The 26,359-nt window shown below is 42.2% G+C and overlaps 1 protein-coding gene and 1 pseudogene across 1 annotated transcript; both read left to right on the forward strand.

The window, feature by feature from the left end:
• Positions 1-1,238: 1,238 nt before the first annotated feature.
• Positions 1,239-9,820, forward strand: LOC122748225 (annotated as a pseudogene).
• A 439-nt stretch (positions 9,821-10,259) lies between these two features.
• Positions 10,260-25,747, forward strand: LOC122749963 (zinc finger protein 260-like). Its single transcript, XM_043996580.1, has 5 exons — positions 10,260-10,471; positions 12,967-13,019; positions 16,985-17,111; positions 19,857-19,952; positions 23,938-25,747. The coding sequence occupies exons 2-5, from the start codon at positions 12,987-12,989 to the stop codon at positions 25,650-25,652; spliced, it is 1,971 nt and encodes a 656-aa protein (XP_043852515.1). The 5' UTR covers positions 10,260-10,471; positions 12,967-12,986; the 3' UTR covers positions 25,653-25,747.
• The last annotated feature ends 612 nt before the right edge of the window (positions 25,748-26,359 follow it).

The raw sequence follows: 26,359 nt of genomic DNA on the forward strand, positions 1-26,359 counted from the left end.
CCTAGAAAATAATTTTTAGAGAAAGAAATAAAAGCTATCTATAGTCATGAAAAATGCTCTAAATCACTAGTGATTAGGAAAAAAGCAAATTAAAACAAGTATGAAATGGATTGTCTTGTATATGAAACAGGATATTAGTGTCACTGGATTGAAGAGTGTGTGTGGGGGAGGAGGATGTAAAAAGCTTGGAAGGTGGGCGGGGCTATGTTATGAAGGGCTTTGAAAGCCAAACACAGAATTTTGTGTCTGATGCTAGAGGCAATAGAAAGCCACTGGAGTTTTATTGAGTTGGGGGTTGATATGAAGGGACCTGCCATTTAATGTTTGAATGGTGAATGGATTGGAGCAGGGAAAGACCAGAGGCAGGCAGACCCACCAGAAGGCCGACTGGAAGGAGCAGAAGTAGGAAGGAACCTTCTAAAGGAACCTGGGATAGAAAAGGGCATGTAAGTTGGAAGAGGATGTCCCAATTTACAAAGCTGTCCAGGAGGATGAGGTTTGGGGAAACAATTTAGAATTTATCAAAACAGAAGCCAGATTGCAAGTGACTAGAAGGTGAACAGGGTAATGAGACTGTAACTACTTTGCATATATCCTTATTTATTATTAATTTATAAAGTTGCTGCTTTCTATATTTGTATACATGATTGTTGTCTACTGCATGTGATGGTAAACTTTTCAGTGCAGCTATTGTTTGATTCTTTGAGTTGCATCCCAGCACCTAGAGTAGTGCCTGTTCCTAATAATCACTTAATAAATGCTTATTATTGGTTTGGTCAGTTGACCTTCTAAGAGATGTGAAAGGGAAAAGCTTAAGCAGCTACTTTGGTCACATGAAGGGTGTTGCAGGATGTGGGAGACCTGGACATAGCAGGAAGGAAGGAGACAATGGGTAAGGGAAGCTTGAGGTTAACATTATGTACATGTATTTCCCAAGCAAACACTCAGGGGGTATTTGTACCCTAGTAGTTCTGTCCTTCACACTCAGTCATTTCTGATCAATCATTGCCTAAGATCATTATCTCTTTACTGGACTTTGAAGTCAGCAAAGTTCTTCTACCCAACCTTTCCCAAGAAGGATGCTCTGGAAATACTAAAAACACCCATGATCCTGGAACCTGCTCATTCCCAGGACAAATGTCCAAAGGAGAAGATGGAAGTAATAGAGCTGTGGAGCCTGCCAAGGCATGATCCATCAATAGGATAAGAGGGCAAAGAGTGTAGAGGATAGTGTAGAAATGACCTGGCTAGCCAAGGTGAGGGCAAGAGGGGACAAAGTAGGCAAAACAGGAGTGATGTCCTGGGAAATAACTGAGGTTTTGATGTTGTCATGTCACAGTGAAGACAAAGAACAGGGTTAGGGGTCATAGAGAGAAAGATAGAATGCTTAAGGGCTTTTGCAAATTCACATACCTGGGTGAGAGTAAATTCTTGGGTAGTATGACCATCTTTATGCATAGCTGAGGTGGAAAGGAGGAGTTGACTGGGAATTGACTGGGAAGTAGGAATTTGGAGTTCTTGAGGGAACATCTAGATTTCAAAAAAACCCTGGTAAAATTGTTGGTATTGGGGTGAAGGGAAACATTGTGATAAGCACTGAATTTACAGAAAAAGGAAGGGGAGAAAGTTCTGGGCCTCAGGAGATAATAGCTCCTAGAGGCTTGATTGATCAATGGGATTGAATGAGCCTCAAAGGCAAAGAGATTGCTGAGTGAATGTGGCAGCAGCAATCTGAAAAAGGCACTGGGGGAGGGGTGGGTGCAAGGATTCTACTGACTCCCCCACTGTGAAAAGTCAGTTGGGGTTTCTGAGTAAAAGTACAACCAGTGTTGCAAAAAGGAGGGAGCCCAATCTCAGGATGAGGAAGTCTCAAAAGGCAATCCCAGGTGACCACTGACAGAGCCTCTATTCCAGTGTGAAGTAGGTGTGGCACTTGCCCCGGAAATTCTAGAAAGGATTTAGCCCTCAAACCCTTCAGGGGAATTCCTGGAGAAAGGATCAAGTACCTTCTAGGTCCTTGGTCTTCAGGAAGCTTTCCTGTGGGACTGGCATTAGATCATTAACCCAGATCAATTCAATCCTAAAATGTAAATTCTCAAGGAGAACCATCAGCATTGTCTGGTCCCCTGAGAGTGTTCACTGGGTTCTCAGGCTGCTGAATCTCAGCTCTTCTCTTGGACAGCTGCCTTGCAGTCCCAGGTAGCTCTAGTATGCAAAGATCTCTGGTAGCCTGGAGATTTCTCCCCAGACTTCAGGGCAAAAAATTCAGCTTCTCTAAAGAGAGTTGGAATTTCCCTCCCCTAGGTGTGGTTCCCAGCTGACTAAAATGACACAGTGGATAGAGTGCTAGGCCTGGAATTGATATGGGATGGAATTAGGGTCAAATTGATTGTGAGTCATCCCAAAAGAATTGAAAGACTCAGTGTGAGGGATAATCAATTCTCTTCTCAATAATCCTCAGGAACTCAGCAGCTATGGGACAAAGGCTTTTTTATTTCCCTCTGGTGAAGAGGCACCCTAGTGTGCAGCTAATGGGTGCCCAGAATGAAGGCTCGAAGGCCCCATTTTATTCCCTAGCCCTCCCCTTTTTCATCACTAATTGATTATTCAAGGGTTACAGTCTACCAGCAAAGACTAGCTAATCAGAATGCAGTATTCTCAACCCTAATTATTGACCTAATTGAGACCAGTGCAGACTCCTAGAACCATGCGATTTTGTTTGCTGGAGGGGGAGGAAAGGACCTGAGACCTTTGTCCTACAAGCAGGTCAGGAGGGGTATAATTGACTGTTATATCCTCATTGAGAAGAGACAACCACCCATTTCCTCATACTCAGTGACTCGGTTTCCCAAGTTTTATTGTAATACTGTGAGTGAACACAGGGAGAGAACCAAAAAAGTGGAAAGGTGTCTCTCAAATTAGGAAAGGAAATACAGTTATATTTATAATATGGATAAATTGATTATCAGTCTCATTATAATAATCTCCACTCTAGGGAGGTACAGGGGAGAGCTTATCCTAATTTGGAGTTCCTGGGGTCCTAAGCCCACCCCAAAGGTGGGTACCTTTTTCTGTGGAGGTATGTTTTTGGGGTTTATACATCATAAGGTGAATGTGGGGACAAATTTGGCCTTTTCTGCACGTCTTTCTGATTCCCATGGCTACTTTCAAAACATCTTCATTTATCATTTATTTCTAGTTTGATTTTCTATACCCTGTCATTTTATCATTGTTATTGTTACAGTCTTTTTGACCTGTCTCTTTATGTTCTTGTTATGGGTGATGATTTATGTGGGTAACAAGAACCCAGGCACTGACTTGTTTCCCCAGTCTTAAGTTATCCATTAACTGGGGTCTGTAAGTTATAGCCTCTCTTGGAGCTCAGATCTAAAATTAGAGCTTGGGCCTTAGGTTTTTCTGTTAACCACTTTTTTCCCTCCTACATCAAAAATACTTTGAGTGTACCTGATTGAATGAAAAATTAAACAACAGCCTTTTTTTAAAAAGCCTTATTGATGTGTGGCTTCTTACTAGGGAGGTAAACTCCCTGAGAGATCCAAAAGAACTCAGGAAGGCCAATTACACTGTCTGACCTTCCAGAGCAGGTTTGAAACCATTTTGTGTGTCATGGACCCTTGGGGAGTGCCTGTTAAGGCCCTTCTGAGAATCACTGGTTTTAACTGAATAAAAAAACAGAATTACAAAGAAAATCAATTATATAAAACCACGGTCATGAAAATAATTTAAAAAATAAGTTCTGGGCAGCTAAGTGGCACAATGGATAAAGCCCTGGCCCTGGATTCAGGAGGACCTGAGTTCAAACCCAACCTCAGACACTTGACACTGTACTAGCTATGTTGCCCTAGGCAAGTCATTTAACCCTCATTGCCCCGCCCCCCAAAAAAAAGTTCACAAGGATTTACATGAAGTGATATAGCATGAAATATACAGAATCTAGAAAACAAAATACCCAATGACCATACATATATAAGCAGACAAAACAACCACAAAATGAATGCAAAGGAAGGTGGTAAAATTGGAAAGAATGAAGACTGAGTTGAGATGGTAGAGGAGGAGGAGTATTTGAGGTATAACACACTCCACAAAGATGGAGAACACATGCCAGATTAAGTTCTGATGGAAAAAGCCAAGAATACAAAGAGGCAGTGAGTCCCTTTTGCAGCCCAGGTCAACACAGGTAGACAGAGAATATCTGTGGACACTGGGGATTGTAATGATTGGATTGACGCCGCCTGCTGGAGACTTACTGTAGAAAAGCTCCGCCATGAGGTGAAGGTCTCTGAGGGCAAGATCATGTGTCTTTTCTTTGGCATCAGGAAGTGACATTTGCTTGTGGGAAGAAGAAGGGGGAGCCTGTCGCTCTGACTCACTCTCTTTCCTGGGGACTCTGGTGGAGAGGGGAGCTAGAAATGTGCTCTCCCTTTAATAGATAGATAAATGTAGGCCTTTCTCTCTCTACCAAATTCTTATTCTCTTTAATAAATGCTTAAAAGCCTAACTCTTGCTAAAGCTTATAATTTATTGGCGACCACTCATTAAATATTTTAGACAGTTTAGCTAGAATTTTAGCTTTAACGGGATAGTCTGAATAGGAACTCACTGAATTTCAGAGCAAGGAGAAATTGTGCACCAGGGTAAGAAGAGATCCCAGCTACACAATAAGGTAGGCTTAAATGTGTGTAGGCCACAGAAACAAAAACCTACTGGCAGCTCTGTCTACTATACGCATGATACTGTGCTAAATACTTTACAAATATTATGCCATTTGATCTCGGCAAAAACTCTGAGAAGTAGGTATTATTATTTTCCCTACTTCACAGATGAGGGAACGGAGGTAGACAAGTTAAGGCTCTTGTTTCTTTTAGGACAATTTCCCTCCATTTCTAACATGAGAGAGTTGGACTAGATGATCTGTGTCAAGTTTTCCTTCTGCAACACCTGGGCTTGGCATGTTGAAGACTGGATGAATTATCCCTTTCTCTTGCTCAAGGTCATCCAGGTAATAAGTATCTTGAGTCTGGATTTAAACTCATCACTTTTTGCATCCTCCTCCTAATTATCCTCATGCCATTATGAGAAATTAAAGAATCTAGTATAACTGGTAACATGCCAACATCATGTTTATCATGACATCTGGGATAAGAGCAGTAAGAGAATGTTGAGGGGAAATAGTCAGGCTTAATCAGATGCATAGGATTGAGCTGTCCATGGCATCAGGCATATAGGAGGGGGAATCAAAGTCAGGTGTAGAATGAGATGGCATATCCTGGCCATCCTGTGCAATGTGTGTGCAGGTGTGTGTGTGGGAATTAAACCAAGAGAATCCAACCTCAACTTTTGCCAATGGCCATTCTATCAGCCTTTCCCAAGGCAGTGCACTACCTGGACTTAGTGCCTGTCTCCTCTTCTGTGACAGTTCAATGCCTGTTCTTGTATGCATTCCTCTCATGGATGGCTGGCATCTTGGCTAATCTGATCTGATAACTCATAATAAAGGCAATTAATGGGGGCGGCTAGGTGGCGCAGTGGATAAAGCACCAGCCCTGGATTCAGGAGTACCTGAGTTCAAATCCAGCCTCAGACACTTGACACTTACTATCTGTATGACCCTGGGCAAGTCACTTAACCCCCATCACCCTGCCCCAAAAAAATAAATAAATAAAGGCAATTAATGTCTCAAATGGTAAATTCCCATAATCCATGTCTGATATGGATTTAACAACTGAGGATAACAATGACAGCAAAAAAAATGTGAATTTGCTTTGATTCAGAATATAATATACAATATGCAATAATTCCAAGTAATAACTTTTTCTTTTCTTTCTTTTTTTTTTTTTGTGAGGCAATTGGGGTTAAGTGACTTGCCCAGGGTCACACAGCTAGTAAGTCTCAAGTGTCTGAGGCCAGATTTAAACTCAGGTCCTACTGAATCCAGGGCCAGTGCTCCATCCACTGTGCCACCTAGCTGCCCCAAGTAATACCTTTTTAAAGTGTGTAATTTAAAATTCTAAATGTGGGTTCTAATCTGTCCCCCCAGTTTGGGGGGAAATTGACTAAAATCACTGATAAATGAATTTAGGATTTTTATGGGTTTATTGAAAGATAGTAAAAGAAAGAGAAAGATTGAGAACAGAGTTCCTATAACCTGGCAATCCTAAACTTCCCTAGCTTCCACTTCTGAAGTCCTTTGCCACCTCGCCAATCTCTCCCAGGCAAAGAGCAAACCACCTGGCCAGCGTCTCCTTCCTGCTTCATGATCCCCTCCCAGAAATGGGAGGTTCTTCAAGCTGATTGGTTCACTGGGCCCAAAGGTGGTCAAAGTTCAAAGTTGTTAGCTTCTGGGAACAATTACTTTCTTAAATATCCTTAAGTACCAGCCAGATGTGCTTACAATCTAGTAAAAGGTCAACAATCAGTCATCTTATCTAATTCAATCAGTTTAAATCTCCAGGTGGGTCCCTGAGGATCTGCTAAATCCATTATCTTAACACATAAGCTAAGTGTACAATTACCTTTGTGAAAAATCAGAACATATTTTAATACAACTTAAAACACAATCTTTGTTTGTTTGTTTGTTTTTGCAGGGCAATGAGGGTTAAGTGACTTGCCCAGGGTCACACAGCTTGTAAGTGTCAAGTGTCTAAGGCTAGATTTGAACTCAGGTACTCCTGAATCCAGGGCCAGTCTTTTCTCCACTGCTCCATCTAGCTGCCCCAAAACACAATCTTAAAAGAATGAAAATCTCTATGAAAATAAGCCCATACTATTAATTTGTTTGTTTTAGTGAGGCAATTGGGGTTAAGTGACTTGCCCAGGGTCACACAGCTAGTAAATGTTAAGTGTCTGAGGCCAGATTTGAACTCAGGTACTCCTGACTCCAGGCGGTATCCACTGCTCCACCTAGCTGCCCCCCATACTATTAATTTCAAAATGAAGATACAATAGCATAAAAAAGAAACCCTTGTGTAACATTTGAACTGACATTATTTCTCTGAGTGAATCTAGAACATTTTTTATTACTTTATCTAAAATCCCCAAATCTCATATTATTATCTTGCTGTCTAATTCTGCAAAATATATTTCTATTTATGGCAATAGTAAATTTGAATATGAAAAGCTTTTGCAAATGTTCCTCTTTTTTTTCAAAGCTTAGCAAAAATAATACTTCTTGAATTAATTTACACTTGCCATGGCAACCAATTTACCAAGGAAATACTTTATAGAATTTGATCATATAATCAGTTGGAAAAACAAACAATTTAGAATATGGGAGAACAATACTTCCAGAATTAATATTGTATTATGAAATCAAAACCATCTTGCATTGGTTCAAAAATAGAGAGATAGATGAATAGAGCCAAATACATATGGAGGAATAAGAGACAATAAAATTCAATAGCCTACATGTACTGGTACCAGTTTTACATTTGAGCAATGGATTGAAGAATCCTTCTCTCCAATTTTGATGGCAGTTAGAGTTGTTGGAATACCTGGAAAGGACCTTCCCAAGCTGGCTGAGTCCCACTAGTTAGTTGAACATTTTTGATATATACACTGTCTCCTGGTCTCAAATCATGTAAGGAGAAGCCCAAGGAGCCAGCCTGTAGTGCTGCTCCTGCCTTGTGGAGTTCATGTAACCTGCCTTGTAATTCCTGTATATAGGAAGCAACAGAGGTATCTCCCCCCACCCCACCAATGATGTATATACTCGGGGAAAAGGTTTTGCTTGGACAGGAAAATGGAGTATAGTCCACAGGATCACAGTGAGTGAAAATTAACTTGAAGACTCAAAAATAAAAATAATTGCATCAACCCTAGAAATCATTAATTGCACAATAGTTTCTCAAAAGATTCTGTATAAAAAAATAAATATAATTAGGCAAACAATTTGAAAATGAGCGGATGCCTATCGATTGGGGAATGGCTGAACATGTGTTATATGAATGTAATGGATTACTATTGTAATCTTGCATACTCCAGAAGTGGTCCTACTGTTTAAATAGAAACACTCTCCCATATGGACAACACCCTTCCTCTCACTGTAACCTAAAGCTAAGGAGGGGAGAGCCATGTGGGAGAGGACCTCACTCAGGACAGTGAAGTCCTGAGGTGCAAAGTATCTGAATGAAGGAGAAGATTCCAAAGGCATGCAGAAAAAAAAAAAAGAAAAAAGAATGAAAAAAATTAAAAATAAATAAAAAACAAAGGCATGCAGAACATGTGGAGTCTTTTTCTTTTGGGGGGGGGTGAGGCAATTGGGGTTAAGTGACTTGCCCAGGGTCACACAACTAGTAAGTGTTAAGTGTCTGAGGCCAGATTTGAACTCAGGTCCTCCTGACTCCAGGGCAGGACCTCTATCCACTGTGCCACCTAGCTGCCCCTGGAATCTTTTTTTTTTTTTTTAGTGAGGCAATTGGGGTTAAGTGACTTGCCCAGGGTCACACAGCTAGTAAGTGTTAAGTGTCTGAGGCTGGATTTGAACTCAGGTCCTCCTGACTCTAGCCAGTGCTCTATCCACTGTGCCACCTAGCTTCCCCATGGAGTCTTCTTAATACCAAGCCTAACAAATGTGACAGAGCCATCCTTTTGTACTAACCCTAAATGCCTCATTTCTTGTTTATACAAAGTCTCTAATGGAGACATCTCTACATGGATGGAGGGCACTCTACATGAAAACAATCTTTCATAGGAACAGGCAGGTTTTTACCAGGTTTTTAGGTTATTCAACAGAGAACTACAGCTTTGTTCCTTCACAGTTAGCTGCAATCTGTTCTGCTTAGGAGATTCCAACATTTTTGATCTTTGTTGAAGACAAAAAAAGCATTGGATTTGGAAGAAAAAAACCACCACATTGGTGAGTTCCAGTCCACTGTCTCGCACCCTTCTGTTAAGGTCATTTGCAATTATATGAGGGACTGGGCTTCTAGCCCAGGAGCACCCTGCCTCCTCTGGGATGAGCACCTCTTCCCCACTTCTTGGTTTGTGGGGAAAGGAGGGACCTTGGGACCTACCTGGCACCCTCAACCCCATCCTTTCCTAGGGTGAAGAGAAAAGTAGTCTTGTGTGCTCCCCCTGACCTAGCATGATCCCCTGCCTTGCCCCTGCTGGAGGAGAGGAAGATCAGGATACAGACCCTTGTGACCAAGAAGACCGAAGCTCTGAAGAAGAGAGTCTGGGACCCAGGGATCCCCGACCATATACCACCAGCCTGGGTCCCTCAGCTCCAGCTTCACAGCTCCATGGGGACAAAATTCAGCCACCTAGTGCCATGCTTCACCTTGGTCAGCAGCTTCTGGGGGAATCAGACCCAGTCTCACCCTCAAAGAGGGCAGGCAGCCGGTTCCCTGGGAGCCAGCCCAGGAGAAAGAAGTAGCTACTGAAAGGGCAGGGGATTCTGGATCTGGTAACTCACTCTCCTTCGAACCATCTGGCATTCGTCCTTCTGAGCCTTGTTTGATGCTCAAGGCCATGACACCCAGTGCCTAGCTCCACCTGGAATAGAGGGGGATGGGGAGAGCTCCCAGGTGAGAAAGGTTTCCCAGCTCTCTGCTCTGAAGATTTCTTTTTCTGTGACCCTCTCTTGCCTTCCTTTACTTGGACTCCCCTTGGCCTGTCCCAACCCCCCCCCCAACAGATCCTGAGGAGGTCTAGGAAGCTTCTTGTCCCCCCCCCCCCCATAATGTCAGTCTGGACACAGCCAACCTCAGCCCCCATCTTGACTTGGTGGTGTGATCCTGAGATAACCATTGTTACCTGCCTACTTCAGATGAGTCAGGGGGAGACTGAGTCTGAATTTTAAGTGTATTTGGCATAAATTCTGGGCTACTTGTAGAGGATCTAATATGACAACAACAATGGGAGAACACATGTGACTGGGAGAAACTCAGTCCAATCCAACCCTGATTTGTAGTTAACACACAGTGTGTAGCCTCCCAGTTTTCCCAGTATCCATTAGCTGGCAGCTCCTCGAAGTACAGGGTCCATTGCTTTCAGTCAGTCTGGTGCGCAGTTTTAGCATGGCAGTCTTTCTACTCAGAGGAAAAAAGGGCAATAGTGTTGGACAGAGGGAGTTGGTAGAGTCATAGCTTGGCCCAGATGGAGTTGGAGCACGGGGGTGGAGTGGGAGGAGTTCAGGGTGGAAGGCGGGATCATTGCAATGGAGAAGACATTCCACGTGACTGAGGACAGGGTTTAGGGAGGCAGTCTGAGTGCTTGAGAGCTGAGCGGCGGTGATTGGAGGAAAGGGCTGGACCGTCCTGGGGGCCTCAGGAGCTGTGCTCTTGGCCACAGGAAGACCCTCCCCGAGTGCGCTGGGGGGTGGGGCAGAAATAGGAAGTCTTTTCCTTGGGAATGATCTGCCTTCCCTGGAGTCCAGATCTATTTCCTTTCTTTCCTTGCAGCTGAGATCATTCTGCTTTCCGGAAGCCGCCTCTGTGCGTGCAGGTCGCAGGTAGGTCTGAGCCAGACCGCCCCCTCCCCCCATATTTCCTGGCTTCTGCCGGCTGCCCTTGCCGGTCTCATTCTGACCTCATTGTGACTGTCCTCCAGGTCGGCCAGGAGCTCGTTTCCCTCCCAAGCCTGGCTCCCCGCCCCCACATCTTTTCCAGACTCCCAAGCACTTCCCAAACTTCCTGCCTCACTCTATCATTTCCCAGACTTCAGACTTTGCCCATAGGGATCCCGGAGTCCTGATCTCAGCCTCCCTATGAGAGGACCCAGGGGCTTGGGTTCCCTGTCCCCACCTCCCAGTGAGAGATGGAGTTGTCCAGCCTTCCAGGATCCCGGAGTCCGCCCTTGCCGCCCCTAGTGCTCCACCTTGGACAGTTACCAAAGCTTACCCTGCCCCCTTATCTGAACCCGTGGTCCTCGGGCCAGTTCCCTATCAAATCCCAGGCGTGGGGTTCTCTGCTGGCTCCAGTCTCCCTCGAGGGATTCCAAGCCTAAGCTTGAGCAGAGGGTCCCAGGAGCCCTCCCTAGCTCTAGTTCGACCTCAGGACACAGTCTTCCTGCTTTCCCGGGCTCAGCTCGAGCGCTTCTGCCCCAGTGCTGTCCTATGTGCCCTGAGCGCTGTAGCTCTGCTCCCCTTCCTTCCCCAGGGCAGCTGCTCCTGCCTCCCTGCCCCCACTTCTTTCAGAGCCCTCGGGGCTGAATCCCAGACTGGATTTGGTCTCCAGGCTCTGGCTTGCCCTGGTCATTGCTGGGCTGCTCCATCCCAGAGCCCTCCCCATCCTTAACCCTCCTTTGCTTCTCTCCCTCCTAGATCAGTCAGTCAGTCTGAGTTCTGTATGTTGGGGGGGAGGGCATGCTGGGAGGGCAGAGAACTCTGCCTCAGGAGCCATGGAGGCTCTGAGTGCTCTCATCCCTCCTGGGATCCCAAGCCCCTTCTGTCTTTGGGCCTCTAGGAGAATGTGGAGAGGAAGAGGAGGAGTAAGAGAGGGAGGGGAGTAGGCTTCCTGTGCAGACCCTGTTCCCTTCCAAGCCTGCCCCTCTCTGCTGCCTCCCTCTCTCAGTAGGTTGGAGTCTCTCCCCTGAGGGTAGGGCCAGAGCCTTTATGACTCCTGTGGGAACTCACCCTCTCTAAATCTCTGTAGGCCAGCTTCCTCCCTAGGGAAAGGAGGGAGACATCTCCCCCTCTGGGATCCTTCTCCCTCCCCAACTCAGTCTGCAGGGGACCAAGGGTTGTCCCAAGCAGATATTGGGTCAAGTCCAGATATCAAAGTGGGAGGGACATTAGAACAGTTTTATTATGAGGGTCAACAAATAGCTGTCCCCCAGAGTATGGGCACAAAGGAGGTCAGCATGGGACTAAGATTGCAGTGTTGTGGGGGGTGGATTTAATTGATCAAATTGATTATGAGGTGTTCCAAATAATTACAAGAGGCAGTGATTCTGGTTTCCCAAGTTTTATTGAAATGACCACAGGAGAGCATCCTGGAGGTGTCTCAAATGGGTGTGTGTGTGTGTGTGTGTGTGTGTGTGTGTGTGTGTGTGTGTAAAGAATAGTTATATTGATAGTGAGAAAAAGCAAGTTATCTCCTCATTATCTTAATCCCTTCCTTGTGGGAGCTTCATAGGAGGTCTTAATCCTAATTTGACATCCTGGGCTCCTTGGTCAACCTCTAAGTCGGGTACCTTATTCCTTAGAGGTCTGTTTTGGGGTTTGCACACCAGGTAAACCTAAGGACACATTTGGCCCTTTCTGTGCATGTTCCTAAAGACAGGCTTAAAGTTGTCAGACCCAGAGGGTCTCTGAGTTTTTGATATCTCTTTACTTAAGATCTGGTTCTAGGTGTCCTGTCATCTAGGAATATTAATGGTTGATGGTCCCTAGATACTGTCTCTATTGATGGTGAAGGTTGAAAGGGACAGTCCCTCTCTGTTACTATAAGAACACAAACTTTAATTTCTCTCTTAACCCTTTTAGGTACTATTGAAAAGAACTCAAGCCTCAGTTTATCTGTTAACCCCTTTTTGCCTCCTCCATCCACAGGGTGGAGGAGATGGGCTTTTCTGTGCTGAGCTAAAGAAGAGAGGGATGTTCCAGGTGGCTCCAGGCTGTCCCATGTTTATCAGAAAGGTGTAGAATTAAAACCTTCCTGGTTGTATATAGATATATAGATATAACCTATATCAGATTACCTGCTGTCTAGGGGAGGGGAGAGGGAGGGGAGGGAGAAAAATCTGAAATTGTAAAGCTTGTATAAACAAACACTGAGAACTATCTTTACATGTAACGGAAAAAATAAAATACCTTATATGTTAAAAAAACAAAAACCTTCCTGGTTAGGTGTGTGTGACATTTGTCCATAAGAGCTTTGGCTGTTGCTCCATTTGTGGGGTCATAAAGGTTTTGGGAAGCTGGAGTCTGAGGTAGATAAAGACCAGGGACAATATGGAGGAACTTACAAAATGGAGTCAACATTGGTTCCTTTGCTACCTACACAGGGAGCCTGAAGCTAGAGGGAATGGCCCCTGGGAGCCTCAGACCTCCACCTCAGGTAAGTACAGTCTCTGCACAGACTCTACCAACATCAGGCACTGAAACCATTTTCATAGATATGGGGATGGTTTGTGAAGCTGGCAATACCTTCCTTATGGATTGTTTCTTTACAAAAATAGGCATTAAGTGAAAAAAAATGCAAAAGAAGGTAGTTTAGCAGTACCAGATCCCAAACTGTATTGGAAAGGGGTAATTATCAAAAGAATCTTTTGCTGACTTAAGAAAAAGAGAGGTGGATCAGTAGAATAGACGAGGTACAAATTACACTATGATAAGTGACTATGGTAATCTAGTCTGTGATAAGCCCAAAGATCCAAGTTTTTGAAACAAAAACTCATTGATTGACAAAAGCTACTGGGAAAACTGGAAAAGAGTATGGCAAAAACTTGGTCAAGACCAACACCTCAGACATTATACCAAGACAAGGTCAAAATGGGTACATGGTTAGAGGGCAGCTAGGTGGTGCAGTGGATAAAGCACAGGCCCTGGATTCAGGAATATGCAGGCCTCAGACACTTGACACTTACTAGTGGTGTGACACTGGGCAAGTCACTTAACCCTCATTGCCCCCCCCCCCCAAAAGATGGGTACATGATTTAGACATAAACATTGATACCATAAGCACATTAAAGACAGCATGGAGTAGTTTTTGTCAGGTTTATGAACAAGGAAAGAATTTAGGACCAAAGAAGATAGAGAAAGCATTACAAAATATTAAGGAGATTGTTTTGATTCTGTGACATTAAAAAAGCTTATGCTTTTGCATAAACAAAAGCAATGTAACCAAAATGATCAGGAAAGCATTTTTGAAATAGCTATCTCTCATAAAAGCCTCATTTCTCAAATATATAGAGAATAGGGTCAAATTTATAAAAATACAAGTGATTCCCCAATTGATAAATGGTTAAAGGATATGAACAGGCATTTTTCAGACAAAGAAATCAAAGCTCTATATGTGAAAAAATGCTCTAAGTCATTATTGCTCAGAGAATTGAAATTAATACAACTCTGAGGTACCACCTCACACTTACCAGAGTGGCTAATATGACCAAAAAGGAAGGTGTTGGGGGTGATGTGGGAAAACAGGGGAGCTGAGCCACTGTAGGTAGTTGTGAGCTGATCCAACCTTTCTAGAGATGATTTTACCACTATGACCAAAGGGCTGCGTCCTGTCTCTTTCCAGCTCCATGCCAGAATGATGAAACTCCTTCCTTCTTCTTACCAGCAACCCCCAGGCTCCCAGGAAACAGGGCAGACAGACACACAGCCCCAAGCTAATTGGCAGGCAGACCTGATTGGCAGAATTAACGAGCCTCTCTACAACTACCAGCCCCCCTTCTGCTTCCAGATGCCAGAGGTCAGGTGACAGCCCTCACCAGGCTTCCAGTCATGGTATGGCTGCCCTCATTATAATTTGGCCAGGCCCATGCCGGAGTGAGGTCAGGGTGTATGGGTTTCTAATTTTAGGCAAAGATGGGGTCATAGAAACCTCAAATCACAATTCTTTAAATTCCCCCACTTTGTTTCATCAAGAAACACAGTCTGTTTCCTTGATGAAACAATAAATATTAAACAACAAACAATAAATATATTTTATTTTATTATTTTCCTGTTACATGTAGAGATAGCTTTCAGCATTTGTTTACATAAGATTTGAAATTTCAAATTTTTTCTCCCTTCCTCCCCTCTCCCCCTCCCCCCCAACAGCAGGCAATTCGAGATACATACACACACACACACACACACACACACACACACACACACATATACACATATCTATATGTACATACACATATACACATACATAAGGACTTTAAACATATTTCTGCATCAGTCATGCTATAAGAGAAGAATCAGAGCAATGAGGAAAAACCTTAAAGTAGAAAAACAACAGCACCAAAAACAAAAGAAATATTTTGGTTCAATCAACATCCATATTCCATAGTTCTTTTTTTTTTCCCTCGATTTGGAGAGCCTTTTCCATCATGAGTCCCCTGGAACTTTCCTGTACCATTGTATTGGTGCAAAGAATCCAGTCTATCACAGTTGATCAACACATAATGTTGATGATACTGTGTATAATGTTCTTCTGGTTCTGCTCATCTCACTCATCATCAGTTCATGCAACTCCTTCCAGGCTTCTCTGAACTTCTCCTGCTCATCATTTCTCACAGCACAATAGAATTCCATTACATTCATATACCACAACTTGTCCAGCCATTCCCCAACTGATGGGCAACCCCTCAATTTTCAATTCCTTGCCACCACATAAAGAGCAGCTATAAATATTTTTGAACATGTGGGTCCTTTTCCCTTTTCTATCCCATATTCCCATATCTCAATATGATGTCCTTGGGGAAAAGACCCAAAAATGGTATTGCTGGGTCAAAGGGTATGCACAGTTTATAGCTCTTTGGGCATAGTTCCAAATAGCTCTCCAGAATGGTTGGATAAGTTCACAGCTCCACCAACGATGCATTAGTGTTCCAATTTTTCCACAGCTTCTCCAACATTTATTATTTTCCTTTTTTGTTATATTAGCCAATCTACAGGTATCAGGTGGTACCTGAGAGTTATTTTAATTTGCATCTCTCTAATCAATAGTGATTTAGAGCATTTTTTCATATGGGAATTGATAGCTTTGATTTCTTCATCAGAAAACTGCCTGTTCATATCCTTTGACCATTGCTCAATTGGGGAATGAGTTGGATTTTTATAAATTTGATTTAGTTCCCTATATATTTTAGAAATGAGGCCTTTATCAGAAGTACTGGCCATAAAAATTGTTTCCCAGCTTTCTGTATCCCTTCTAATTTTGGATGAATTGCTTCTGTTTGTACAAACCCTTTTTAATTTAATGTAATCAAAATCATCCATTTTTCATTTCATAATATTCTCTATCTCTTGTTTAGTCATAAATTGCTCTCCTTTCCAAAGATCTGAAAGGTAAACTATTCCTTCCTCTCCTAATTTACCTATGATAGCACCTCTTATGTCTAAATCATGTACCCATTTTGACCTTATTTTAGTGTATGGTGTAAGATGTTGGTCTATGCCTAATTTCTGCCATACAGTCTTCCAGTTTTTCCAGCAGTTTTTGTCAAATATTGATTTCCTATCCCAGAAGCTGGAGTCTTTGGGTTTATCAAACACTACATTACTAATGTCAAGCTAATTGGCGGGCAGACCTGATTGACAGAATTAACGAGCCACTCTACAACTGCCAGCCACCCTTCAGCTTCCAGATGCCAGAGGTCAGGTGCTGGCCCTCACCAGGATTCCAGTCATGGCATGGCTGCCCTCATTATGATTTGGCCAGGCCCATGCAGGCGTGGGAGTGCACACCGGATCGGGGTCAGGGTCCATGAGTTTCTAATTTTAGGCAAAGATGGGGTCATAGAAACCTCAAATCACAATTCTTTACATTCCTCTCTTTGTTTCATCAAGAAACACAGAGTGTTTCCTTGATGAAACAATAAATATTAAACAATAAACAATAAATTTTTTAAATAACAATATACTAATAACAATATAGGAAAGGGAAAATTCATATTATAGATGATGTATTATAGTAACAGAAAGAGAAAACAAAAATGTTCATTTAGAGTCCTGGAAATCTTGTCTTCGTTGAGTGTTAAGATGCCATCATGGGGACTGGATTGTGGTCTGGATTCTGGATTCTGGATACTTTTACTTCTTTAGCTGTTGAACTGCTGGATTTCCATTAATCTTTAGTATAGCATTGTCAATGATAAAATTAAACAGCGAGAATTCTTCAAAATATAACTTGTATAGAATAAATTTAAACTTGAAACATACAGCATATTACAACTCAAAAAGGTTATGACCTTTGGGCAAATCCCTTCCCTGAGTTTCAATTTCTTCTTGTAAATTGATGAGGGCTGCAATATTTAATTCTGCATTATATTTCATCTCTACTTCCTATGCCTTTTGGTGGTTTAGGAGTTGGTGACATTCAAGGATGTGGCTGTGGATTTCACCCAGGAGGAGTGGGGCCTGTTGGACCATCCTCAGAAGGAGTTGTACAAGGAGGTCATGCTGGAGATTGCCCATAACCTGCTCTCCCTGGGTAAGAACACTTCCCCTGGTAACTCTGAGTCTGCAATTAAAGGGAATATCTTCATTCCTGAGTGGGCAGGGCTTGAAACATCAATGAAATACTCAAATGGGAAAGGTGCTAGTCTCCTGGGCCCAAGACACAAGGGCCCTCCTGCTGCCTGGATTTCCTAGAGAAAGTCTTTGCATTGTGGAACAGGAACCTGAGGGTCTCCTTTGCTGCTCCTGAAGTTGTGTCTTTCCAATTCTAGTTAGTCTCAGATCAAAGATCAAATCAGTGTGGAAGCATCTCAGACCTGAAACTAATCCCAGAGCTTACTGAGTTGAGCCTCTACCCAGACATGACTTTTGTCTCCCAAATCTCTGAAAACTGCTCAGGCAGCTTTACTTTGCCACCCTTCATCTTTGAGTCTTGTATTCTTTTTAGCAAGCATCACTTGGTAGCCTAAAGCACTTGTTGTCCCTAGTATAGGAAGTTTGTCCTTCATCTTCCTTCCTATTGCCCTCAAATTCTAGCACAGATGGTGGGAACAAAGGGAAGGAAATAAGAAGTGATTTCCACCTACTATTTGCCATGTGCTGTTGCAGGCACTTTCTTTATTTTACAGTAATGGCAATATTGTTTTAAGAATGACTTTGGGGCAGCTAGGTGGCACAGTGGATAAAGCACTGGCCCTGGATTCAGGAGGACCTGAGTTCAAATCTGGCCTCAGACACTTGACACTTACTGGCTGTGTGACCCTGGGCAAGTCACTTAACTCTCATTGCCCTGCAAAAACAAAACAAAACAAAAAAGTTGCAACAAGAATGACTTTGAATGAATAAGTTATTTGGACTATTATAAATAACCCAAATTAGCTATAAATGACATAGGAAGGAAGATGCTCTCTCTATCCAGAGGCAGAACTGATAAATAGAAATGTATGTAATATAATTTTACATATTTTATATACATGTGTATGTGTATATTGTATGTGTATACAGTCACACCTACTTCTGTATAATTGTAGACATTCCTAGGTTGGGGATGTGGGAAGAAAACAATTTACATGATAATTTTGTTTTCTATTTGAAAGTGTAAACAAATTAATTCTTCATAACTGTAACTAACCTGGAAAAATTATATATAATTGGATTTATGAAAAATGATGATTACATGAAAAATGATAAATTTAGAAAAAATTATAATTGGGCCATAAGTCCCTTCATGGTCGCCATTCAAATGTTAAATATTTTTGACTTGACTGGGGCTAATTTGGGGGGAACTGATCTATGGATGACTAGAGGACTAATCTGGGGACTTTTGACTATTTGGCTATCTGACTGCGTTTAATTTAATATGGGCCGTTTATAAAGTTCCACCACATTGCTCCCAAACTGATAGACTAAAGATTAAGAAGCCTCTTAACCAAATAATCAAAGCAGAGTTTATTTATGAGATACTATTTCAAATTAGGAATACAGGGAAAGAAAGTACAACCTGACTGCTTTCCTGCAGTCTCTTTCCACTGCATCTCTTTCCCACCTGCTGCTCTTCGAACTTCTTGAATACAATAAGGGCCTTAGCCGCCTCCAGCCTCAGGGCACATTACACTTTCCCTGGTTTGTATTAAGGCCTGTAACCTTGTCAGCCCTGTCTCTCCTTTTTCAAAGCAAACTCTCCTCCGTCCTTGTCCGCACTCCCCTCTAGTCAGCCCCTCCTCTAGTCCGCCTTTCTCTCTTGTCTCACTCCCAGGTCTATATATACCTTTTCTTTTCTCCACTCAAATCTCGGGGCTTCCTTCACCCCCACAGACCAAGCTAATCTGCCAGCCAGGGCTGCAGCTGGTTGGGGGGGTGGGGTGCATGCTCCAGCTTTCATGTGCTTCACCACAGGCTATCCGGGATCTTTCAGATAGCTCTGCTCAGGTTGGAGGGAGCTGGGGCTTTTTTTTTCCCCAGCTGTCTGACCTGGCGTCTTGTATAGCCCACGGGGCTTTTTCACTCAGCTGAAGCAGAGAGGGAGGGGAAGAGACCCTGAGGGCCTAAGAATTTCTAATCTCAGCCTAAAGGTAGGGTCCCCAAATCAAAATAAATTTCCACAAAAGGAATAGCAAGTTGTGCATAGTTGATGTAACTTTCATCTGAAATGATTTTTTGTTGTTGTACTGTTATGGAAGTACTTGTTTTATTCCATAAATTTAAAATAAAACTTTAAAACATGTTCTGCTCATTCATCCTTACAACAACCTTTCATATTAGGTAATAGGAACCTGAGGCAAACAAAGGCTAAGTTTCTTTGCAAGGGACATACCGCTAATAACTGTATGAAGCTGGATTTAGGTTCAGGGCTTTCTCCACTGCACTACCAACTCCCTTTACTTTCTAGATAGTGGAATCTTTGGAATGAACCCATCTCCCTTTGGAGAAGGTGCACCAAGCACAAATTTTCATTTCCTAATATCCCAGGCTCAAGGCTGCTCCGGGCCAATAACCCTTTTTACCCAGTTTTGGGATTAGAAGTTTCTTCCAGAATGGAGCATAACAGGATGGGGCTGGGTGGGGGATTGGGGGTAGAGGGTTTGGCTATTTCTCAGAACAGGTTGTGGAAAACATGCTGTTTTGGGTTACTTGCATTACAAACACTAACAGGGGATTATGGACTCAGATGTGTGAACATAATGGGATAAACCTCAAAATCAAGTGGTCCTCTGTCCTTTCCCTAAAGAGAACTAAATGACAAATTTCTCTCTATCCTCATCTCTGATTTCCCTACCAGGGCTTCCAGTTCCCAGAGAAGATGTGATCTCTTATTTTGAGCAGAGGGAATCACCAGGGATGTTGGAGCAAGAAGGCCTGAGGAGCTGCTGTCCAGGTGAGTGAGGTGAAAGCAAGTTTAAGAGAGTATTGGGGGGCAGCTGGGTGGCACAGTGCAAAAAACCATGGCCCTAGATTCAGGAGGACCTGAGTTAAAATCCGGCGTCAGACACTTGACACTTACTAGCTGTGTGACCCTGGGCAAGTCACTTAACCCTCATTGCCCCTCCAAAAAAGAAGATACAGGAGTGGTTTGCCAAGAGAGTATTGAGTGAAAAAGACCTCTAGGGGTTGTGAATCAAGTGCTAGATTTGAGGGCAGGAAGACCTGCCTTGGAATTCTTTTTCAGATATTTCTTAGCAGTGGCTTCCTGGGCTAATCAGTGAGCTTCAGTTTCCTGATCTGTAAAATGAGGGGGTTGGACTCCATGTCCTTTTAGTTGGCTTTCAGTGATTATCTATGATCCTGCAAGAAGTCCTTGTTTGAAATTTGTGGGCATACATAAAACTGCACACCCTCTGAGCGAGCAATACCACTACTAAGTCTATATCCCAAAGAGATCATAGAAAAGGGAAAACAACCCACATATACAAAAGTATTTATAGCTGCTCTTTTGTGGTGGCAAAGAGTTGGAAATTGAGGTGCTACCCATCCATTGGGCAATGGCCAAAGAAATTATGGTATATGAATGTAATAGAATGTTGTAAGAAACAGTAAGCAGGTAGATTTCAGAAAAACCTGGAGTTACATAAATTGATGCTGAGTGAAATGAGCAGAACCAAGAGAACTTTGTATACAGTCACAGCAACATTGTGTGCTGATCAACTGTAATAGATGTAACTCTGCTCAGCAATATAGTGATGCAAGATATAATTCCAAAGGACACATGATGGAAATGCTCACCACATACAGAAAAAAAAAAACTGAAATCTGGATGCAGATTGAACCCTACTGTTGCTGCTTTTTTTTTCTTTTCTAAGGTTTTGCCCTTTTGTTGTGAATTTTCTTTCACAACATGACTAATGCAAATAAATATTTTTTTTGTTGGGTGAGGCAATGAGGGTTAAGTGACTTGCCCAGGGTCCCACAGCTAGTGTCAAGTGTCTGAGGCTGGATTTGAATTCAGGTCCTCTGAAATCCAGGGCCAGTGCTTTATCCACTATGCCACCTTGCTACCCCATGCAGATATATTTTAAATGTGTTTGTACATATATAAACTATATCAGATTCCTTCCTTCCTTCCTTCCTTTCTTTTTCTTTCTTTCTTTCTTTCTTTCTTTCTTTCTTTCTTTCTTTCTTTCTTTCTTTCTTTCTTTCTTTTTCTTTCTTTCTTTTTAGATTGCTTTCTTTCCTGAGGAAGGGAGAGGGAAAAAAGGGAGGGAGACTAATTTGGAATTAGAAATCTTATAAAAAATAATGTCCAAAGTTGAAAACTAGTAATAAAATACTTTTATGATTTAAAAAAAAAGAATCTGTGGGCATGGAATTCTTTTGGGAGGTGGTCTGGAGAGGGAAGGCCCTAAAGTTAAAGGGGGATGGGCAATTATAGAGGAATGTGGGCTTTAGCTGGGGCTTCAGGGAATCCAGAGTGAAGATTCTAGACAATAGGGATTTGAAAGAAAATCCATGGAGTCAGGAAGTGGAGTGTTCTGTTCACAGGAGACAAAGGAGGCCCATATAACTGGATTATTCCATATATAGAAGAGAAATTGGTTAAAAGAAGACTGGAAGGATAGCAGAACGTTAGGTGAAGAAGTGTTCACACAGTCCTAGAGAGGATTTTCTATTTCTTCCTTTTGCTGGGGAGCCAGTAGAGTAGGTGGTGGCATGGTCAGGTAGGAGCTTTAGGAAGATGGATTTGATACCTGAGGGGAGGAATAACTAGATGGGGAGGAGACTTGAGTCAACTGAACCAACCATCAGGCTCTTCCAGTATCTCAGATGGGAGATGATTGTGTCCTGAATGAAGAAAGGGACAGTGTTCTAAGAGATGTTACAAAGGATGTGTCACAGAACTTTGCAACAGATTGAAGATGGGGGTTAGAAGTGTGAATGTGTGAGATGCAGTAAGATGTAAGACTGGACCATTGGAAGGATACCTCAGAGAGCATCAGAAAAGTAGAAAGAAGAAAGCATTGGGAAAAAGAGAGTTTCTTTCTGGAGATAGAAGGATAACCAGTAGAGAGTAATGTTACTAAAATCTAGAGAGAAGAGTATCAAGAATTGGTGGTGATGGACAGTGTCGAAGCCTGCAGAAAAGTCAAAGAAGAGAATAAAGAAATGGCCATTGAATTGAGCAATTTCTTTTTCTTTTTTTCTGTTTTGGTGGGGGCAATGAGGGTTAAGTGACTTACCCAGGGTTACACAGCTAGTGTCAAGTGTCTGAAGCCAAATTTGATTCAGGTCCTCCTGAATCTAGGGCTGGTGCTTTATCCCTTCTGCCATCTAGCTGCCCCCAAATTGAGCAATTTCAAGATTACTGGCAATCTTGGAGGAAAAGGTTTCAGTTGGACTATGAATTTGGCAGATGGACTCCACAGAGTTTCAGAGAAAACCCGGGAAACGTGTTGGAGACACCCATTGTAAACGGCAATTTCCAGCTATTGGACAGCGTTGCATGGGGAGGCATGGATCAAGTGAGGGTGTTCTGATATATGTGCTTTTATTGGTGGCAATAGGGGAGGAGTCATTAGTATGAGAGAGGTTGAAAACTAGTGAAAAATGGGGATACTAGAGGAAGTAATATGTTAACACAGAAAATGGAGTTGAATGTTATAATTTGCACACATAAAGGGGTTTGCTTTAGCAAGCTGAGGGATGATCTTTTCACCTGTGCCTTGGCCAAAAATGAAAAGAAGGCATCTGATTTATGTGACATGAGAGGATAAGATAGCCCTTGACAAATGTTCAGGGTTTTTTTCCCCAGTAAAATAAGAGATCAAGTTCTCAGGTACATTGTTGTAGATGGTGATTGGGGCAGTAGCAAGCCATAAGGAACAGGTGGGGATGAATGAAAAGTGGCCCAAGGAGTCCGTTAGGGAGATGTCAAACCATTGACTTGCTATAATGAGGGCACAGATGAGATTAAGGAGCCTATATTTGTATTATAGGAAGCCTGGATTCATGATTTTCTCTCCCCCAGTCAGTAGCACATGAGTGTGGAGTAAAAGCTACTGCCTTTTGTGGCTGAATCTATGTTCCCTTCTTGGAGAATTGTTGTCCAGGTGTATGGAGGTGACCACTATCTCAGTTTAGGAAGCAGGGAGGTAGAAATTAGCAGGTATCCCATAGCATGATATCCTTTGGAATCTAGAAAGAAGCCTCTGAAATCTCCAATATTGGGTCTGGTCAGGTTTCATCAGGGTTGGAACCTGACAAAGGTGACTACTTTGGGATGATTAAATGTAAGAAAGAGACAAACATGGCTGAGGCCCTAACATGCAACTAACAGCCACAGAGAGCCCAGAAAATAGGTATTGAGGCAAAGGGAAGGGGTCCAGTCAGGAAATCAGTAAACAATGATGAAGCATCCTCTGTTTTTAGGCATTGTGCTAAGCCATGAGGATACAAAGGAAGGCAAAAGACAGAACTTCCTGTCCAGGAGCTCAGAATCTATTGCAAACACTAAAAGGGGAAGAGAAATGGAGGTGATATGTTTAGTCCTGTGCACAAAGCATGCCCAGTAAGAGAGTTTATATTCTAGTCTGAGCTATTGGGATTTGGGTCTAGTCACCCAGCCATTCTAAGGTCATGGCCTGAGTTCTGAATGTAATGAATATGCCAGCCTTTTCTGTGTCACTAATTTGTTGTGAGGATCCAGTGTGTTTGAGTGTGAATTTTTTTGTAAATTAAATCATCCTTGGGATGTGAGCTAATGACATTGTAAAATGATTGGTTCTGCCCATGTAAGTTTGGAGATTTTTTTTTCATTTTTTTGTTCTGCCAATGGATGGAAGGGAATATGTGTGTGTGTGTGTGTGTGTGTGTGTGTGTGTGTGTGTGTGGTGTCAGTGTGTATATTTTTTGTTTTTTGCTTCTTTCAGAAGGAGAGATCAGACTTGAAATAAAGGAAAGTAATGCAGAGCTAATCCTTTCTCTGGAAGAAACTCACAAGCTTCAGAAGAGAGAAATCTGTGCTGCACATGAGAGAATCCCCATTGGAGAGAAAATGTATGGCTGTAATCAGTGTGGAAAGCCTTTTAGATCCAGCTCCAATCTTGATGATCATCAGAGAAACAACACTGAAAAGAAACCTTATGAATGCAAGCAATGTGGAAAGGCTTTGAAATGGAGGAAGAGTATTGATATACATCAGAGGATCCATACTGGAGAGAAACCTTATGAATGCAATCAGTGTGGAAAGGCTTTCAAAAAACAGTTTAGTCTTAATAGACATCAGGGAATCCACAGTGGAGAGAAACCTTATGAATGCAATCAGTGTGGAAAGGCTTTTACAGGAAAGTCTTATCTTAATGAGCATCAGAGAATCCACACTGGAGAGACACCTTATGAATGCAATCAGTGTGGAAAGGCTTTTATGCGAAAATCTCATCTTAACTCTCATCAGAGAATCCACACTGGAGAGAAACCTTATGAATGTAAACAATGTGGAAAGACTTATAAACACAGGATTAGTCTCAAAATGCATCAGAGAATCCACACTGGAGAGAAACCTTATGAAAGTAATCATTGTGGAAAGGCTTTTACATTTAGGTCTGGTCTTAACAAACATAAGAGTATCCACACTGGAGAGAAACCTTATGAATGTAAACAATGTGGAAAGACTTATAAACATTGGAATATTCTCAATATTCATCAGAGAAAACACACTGGAGAGAAACCTTATGAATGTAAACAGTGTGGAAAGGCTTTTACATTTAGATATTATCTTAAGGAACATCAGAGAATCCACACTGGAGAGAACCCTTATGAATGTAATCAATGTGGAAAGGCTTTTACATTTAGGTCTGGTCTTAATAAACATAAGATTATCCACACTGGAGAGAAACCTTATGAATGCAATCAGTGTGGAAAGGCTTTTACACAAAAGTATAATCTTACGGAGCATCAGAGAATCCACACTGGAGTGAAACCTTATGAATGTAAGCAATGTGGAAAGACTTATAAACATATGACTAATCTCAATATGCATCAGAAAATGCATAATGGTGAGAAACCTTATGAATGTAATCAATGTGGAAAGGCTTTTACGTTAAAGTTTTATCTTAGCCAACATCAGAGAATCCATACTGGAGAGACACCTTATGAATGCAATCAGTGTGGAAAGGCTTTTAAACAAAAGTATTATCTTAAGGAACATCAGAGAATTCACACTGGAGAGAACCCTTATGAATGTAATCAATGTGGAAAGGCTTTTACATTTAGGTCTGGCCTTAACAAACATCAGAGAATCCACACTGGAAAGAAACCTTATGAATGTCATCAATGTGGAAAGGCTTTTCCACAAAAGTCTAGTCTTAACAGACATCAGAGAATCCACACTAGAGAGGAACCTTATGAATGTCATCAATGTGGAAAGGCTTTTCCACAAAAGGCTAGTCTAAACAGACATCAGAGAATCCACACTGGAGAGAACCCTTATGAATGTAATCAATGTGGAAAGGCTTTTACATTTAGGTCTGGTCTTAACAAACATCAGAGAATCCACTCTGGAAAGAAACCTTATGAATGTAATGAATGTGGAAAGGCTTTTCCACATAAGTCAAGTCTTAACAGACATCAGAGAATCCACACTTGAGAGAAACCTTATGAATGTAAACATTGAAGAAAGTCTTTTACACAGAGGGTTTATTTTATTTTATTTTTTTTTTTGCAGGGCAGTGGGGGTTAAGTGACTTGCCCAGGGTCACACAGCTAGTAAGTGTCAAGTGTCTGAGGCCGGATTTGAACTCAGGTACTCCTGAATCCAGGGCCAGTGCTTAATCCACTGTGCCAACTAGATGCCCCTCCTTATCTCTTTTAATGAGATCTATTTTTGCCTGTGCTTTGTCTGAGATAAGGATTGCTACCCCTGCTTTTTTTACTTTAGCTGAAGCATAATATATTCTGCTCCAGCCTTTTACCTTTACTCTGTGTGTATCTCTCTGCTTCAAATGTGTTTCTTGTAAATAGCATATTGTAGGATTCTGGCTTTTAATCTACTCTGTGCAATTCGCTTCCGTTTTATAGCAGAGTTCATCCCATTCACATGCACAGTTATTATTACTGTCTATTCCCCTCCATTCTACTTACCCCCTTTGTACTTCCCCCCCTTCTTTCACCCTCTTCCTCCTCACCAACGTTTTGCTTCTTACCCCGCCTCCCCCAATCTGCCCTCCCTTTTTATCACCCCCCTCTCTTTTCTTTACCCTTTTCTCCCTTACTTTTGCCCTCTCTTCTATAAGTCCCCCCTTCCCCTTCCCCTTTTATTTCCCTAAAGAATAAACTAAGTTTTTTCATCCAAAT

The sequence above is a fragment of the Dromiciops gliroides genome, chromosome 3 (assembly GCF_019393635.1).
Source record: "Dromiciops gliroides isolate mDroGli1 chromosome 3, mDroGli1.pri, whole genome shotgun sequence".
NCBI classification, from domain to species: domain Eukaryota; kingdom Metazoa; phylum Chordata; class Mammalia; order Microbiotheria; family Microbiotheriidae; genus Dromiciops; species Dromiciops gliroides.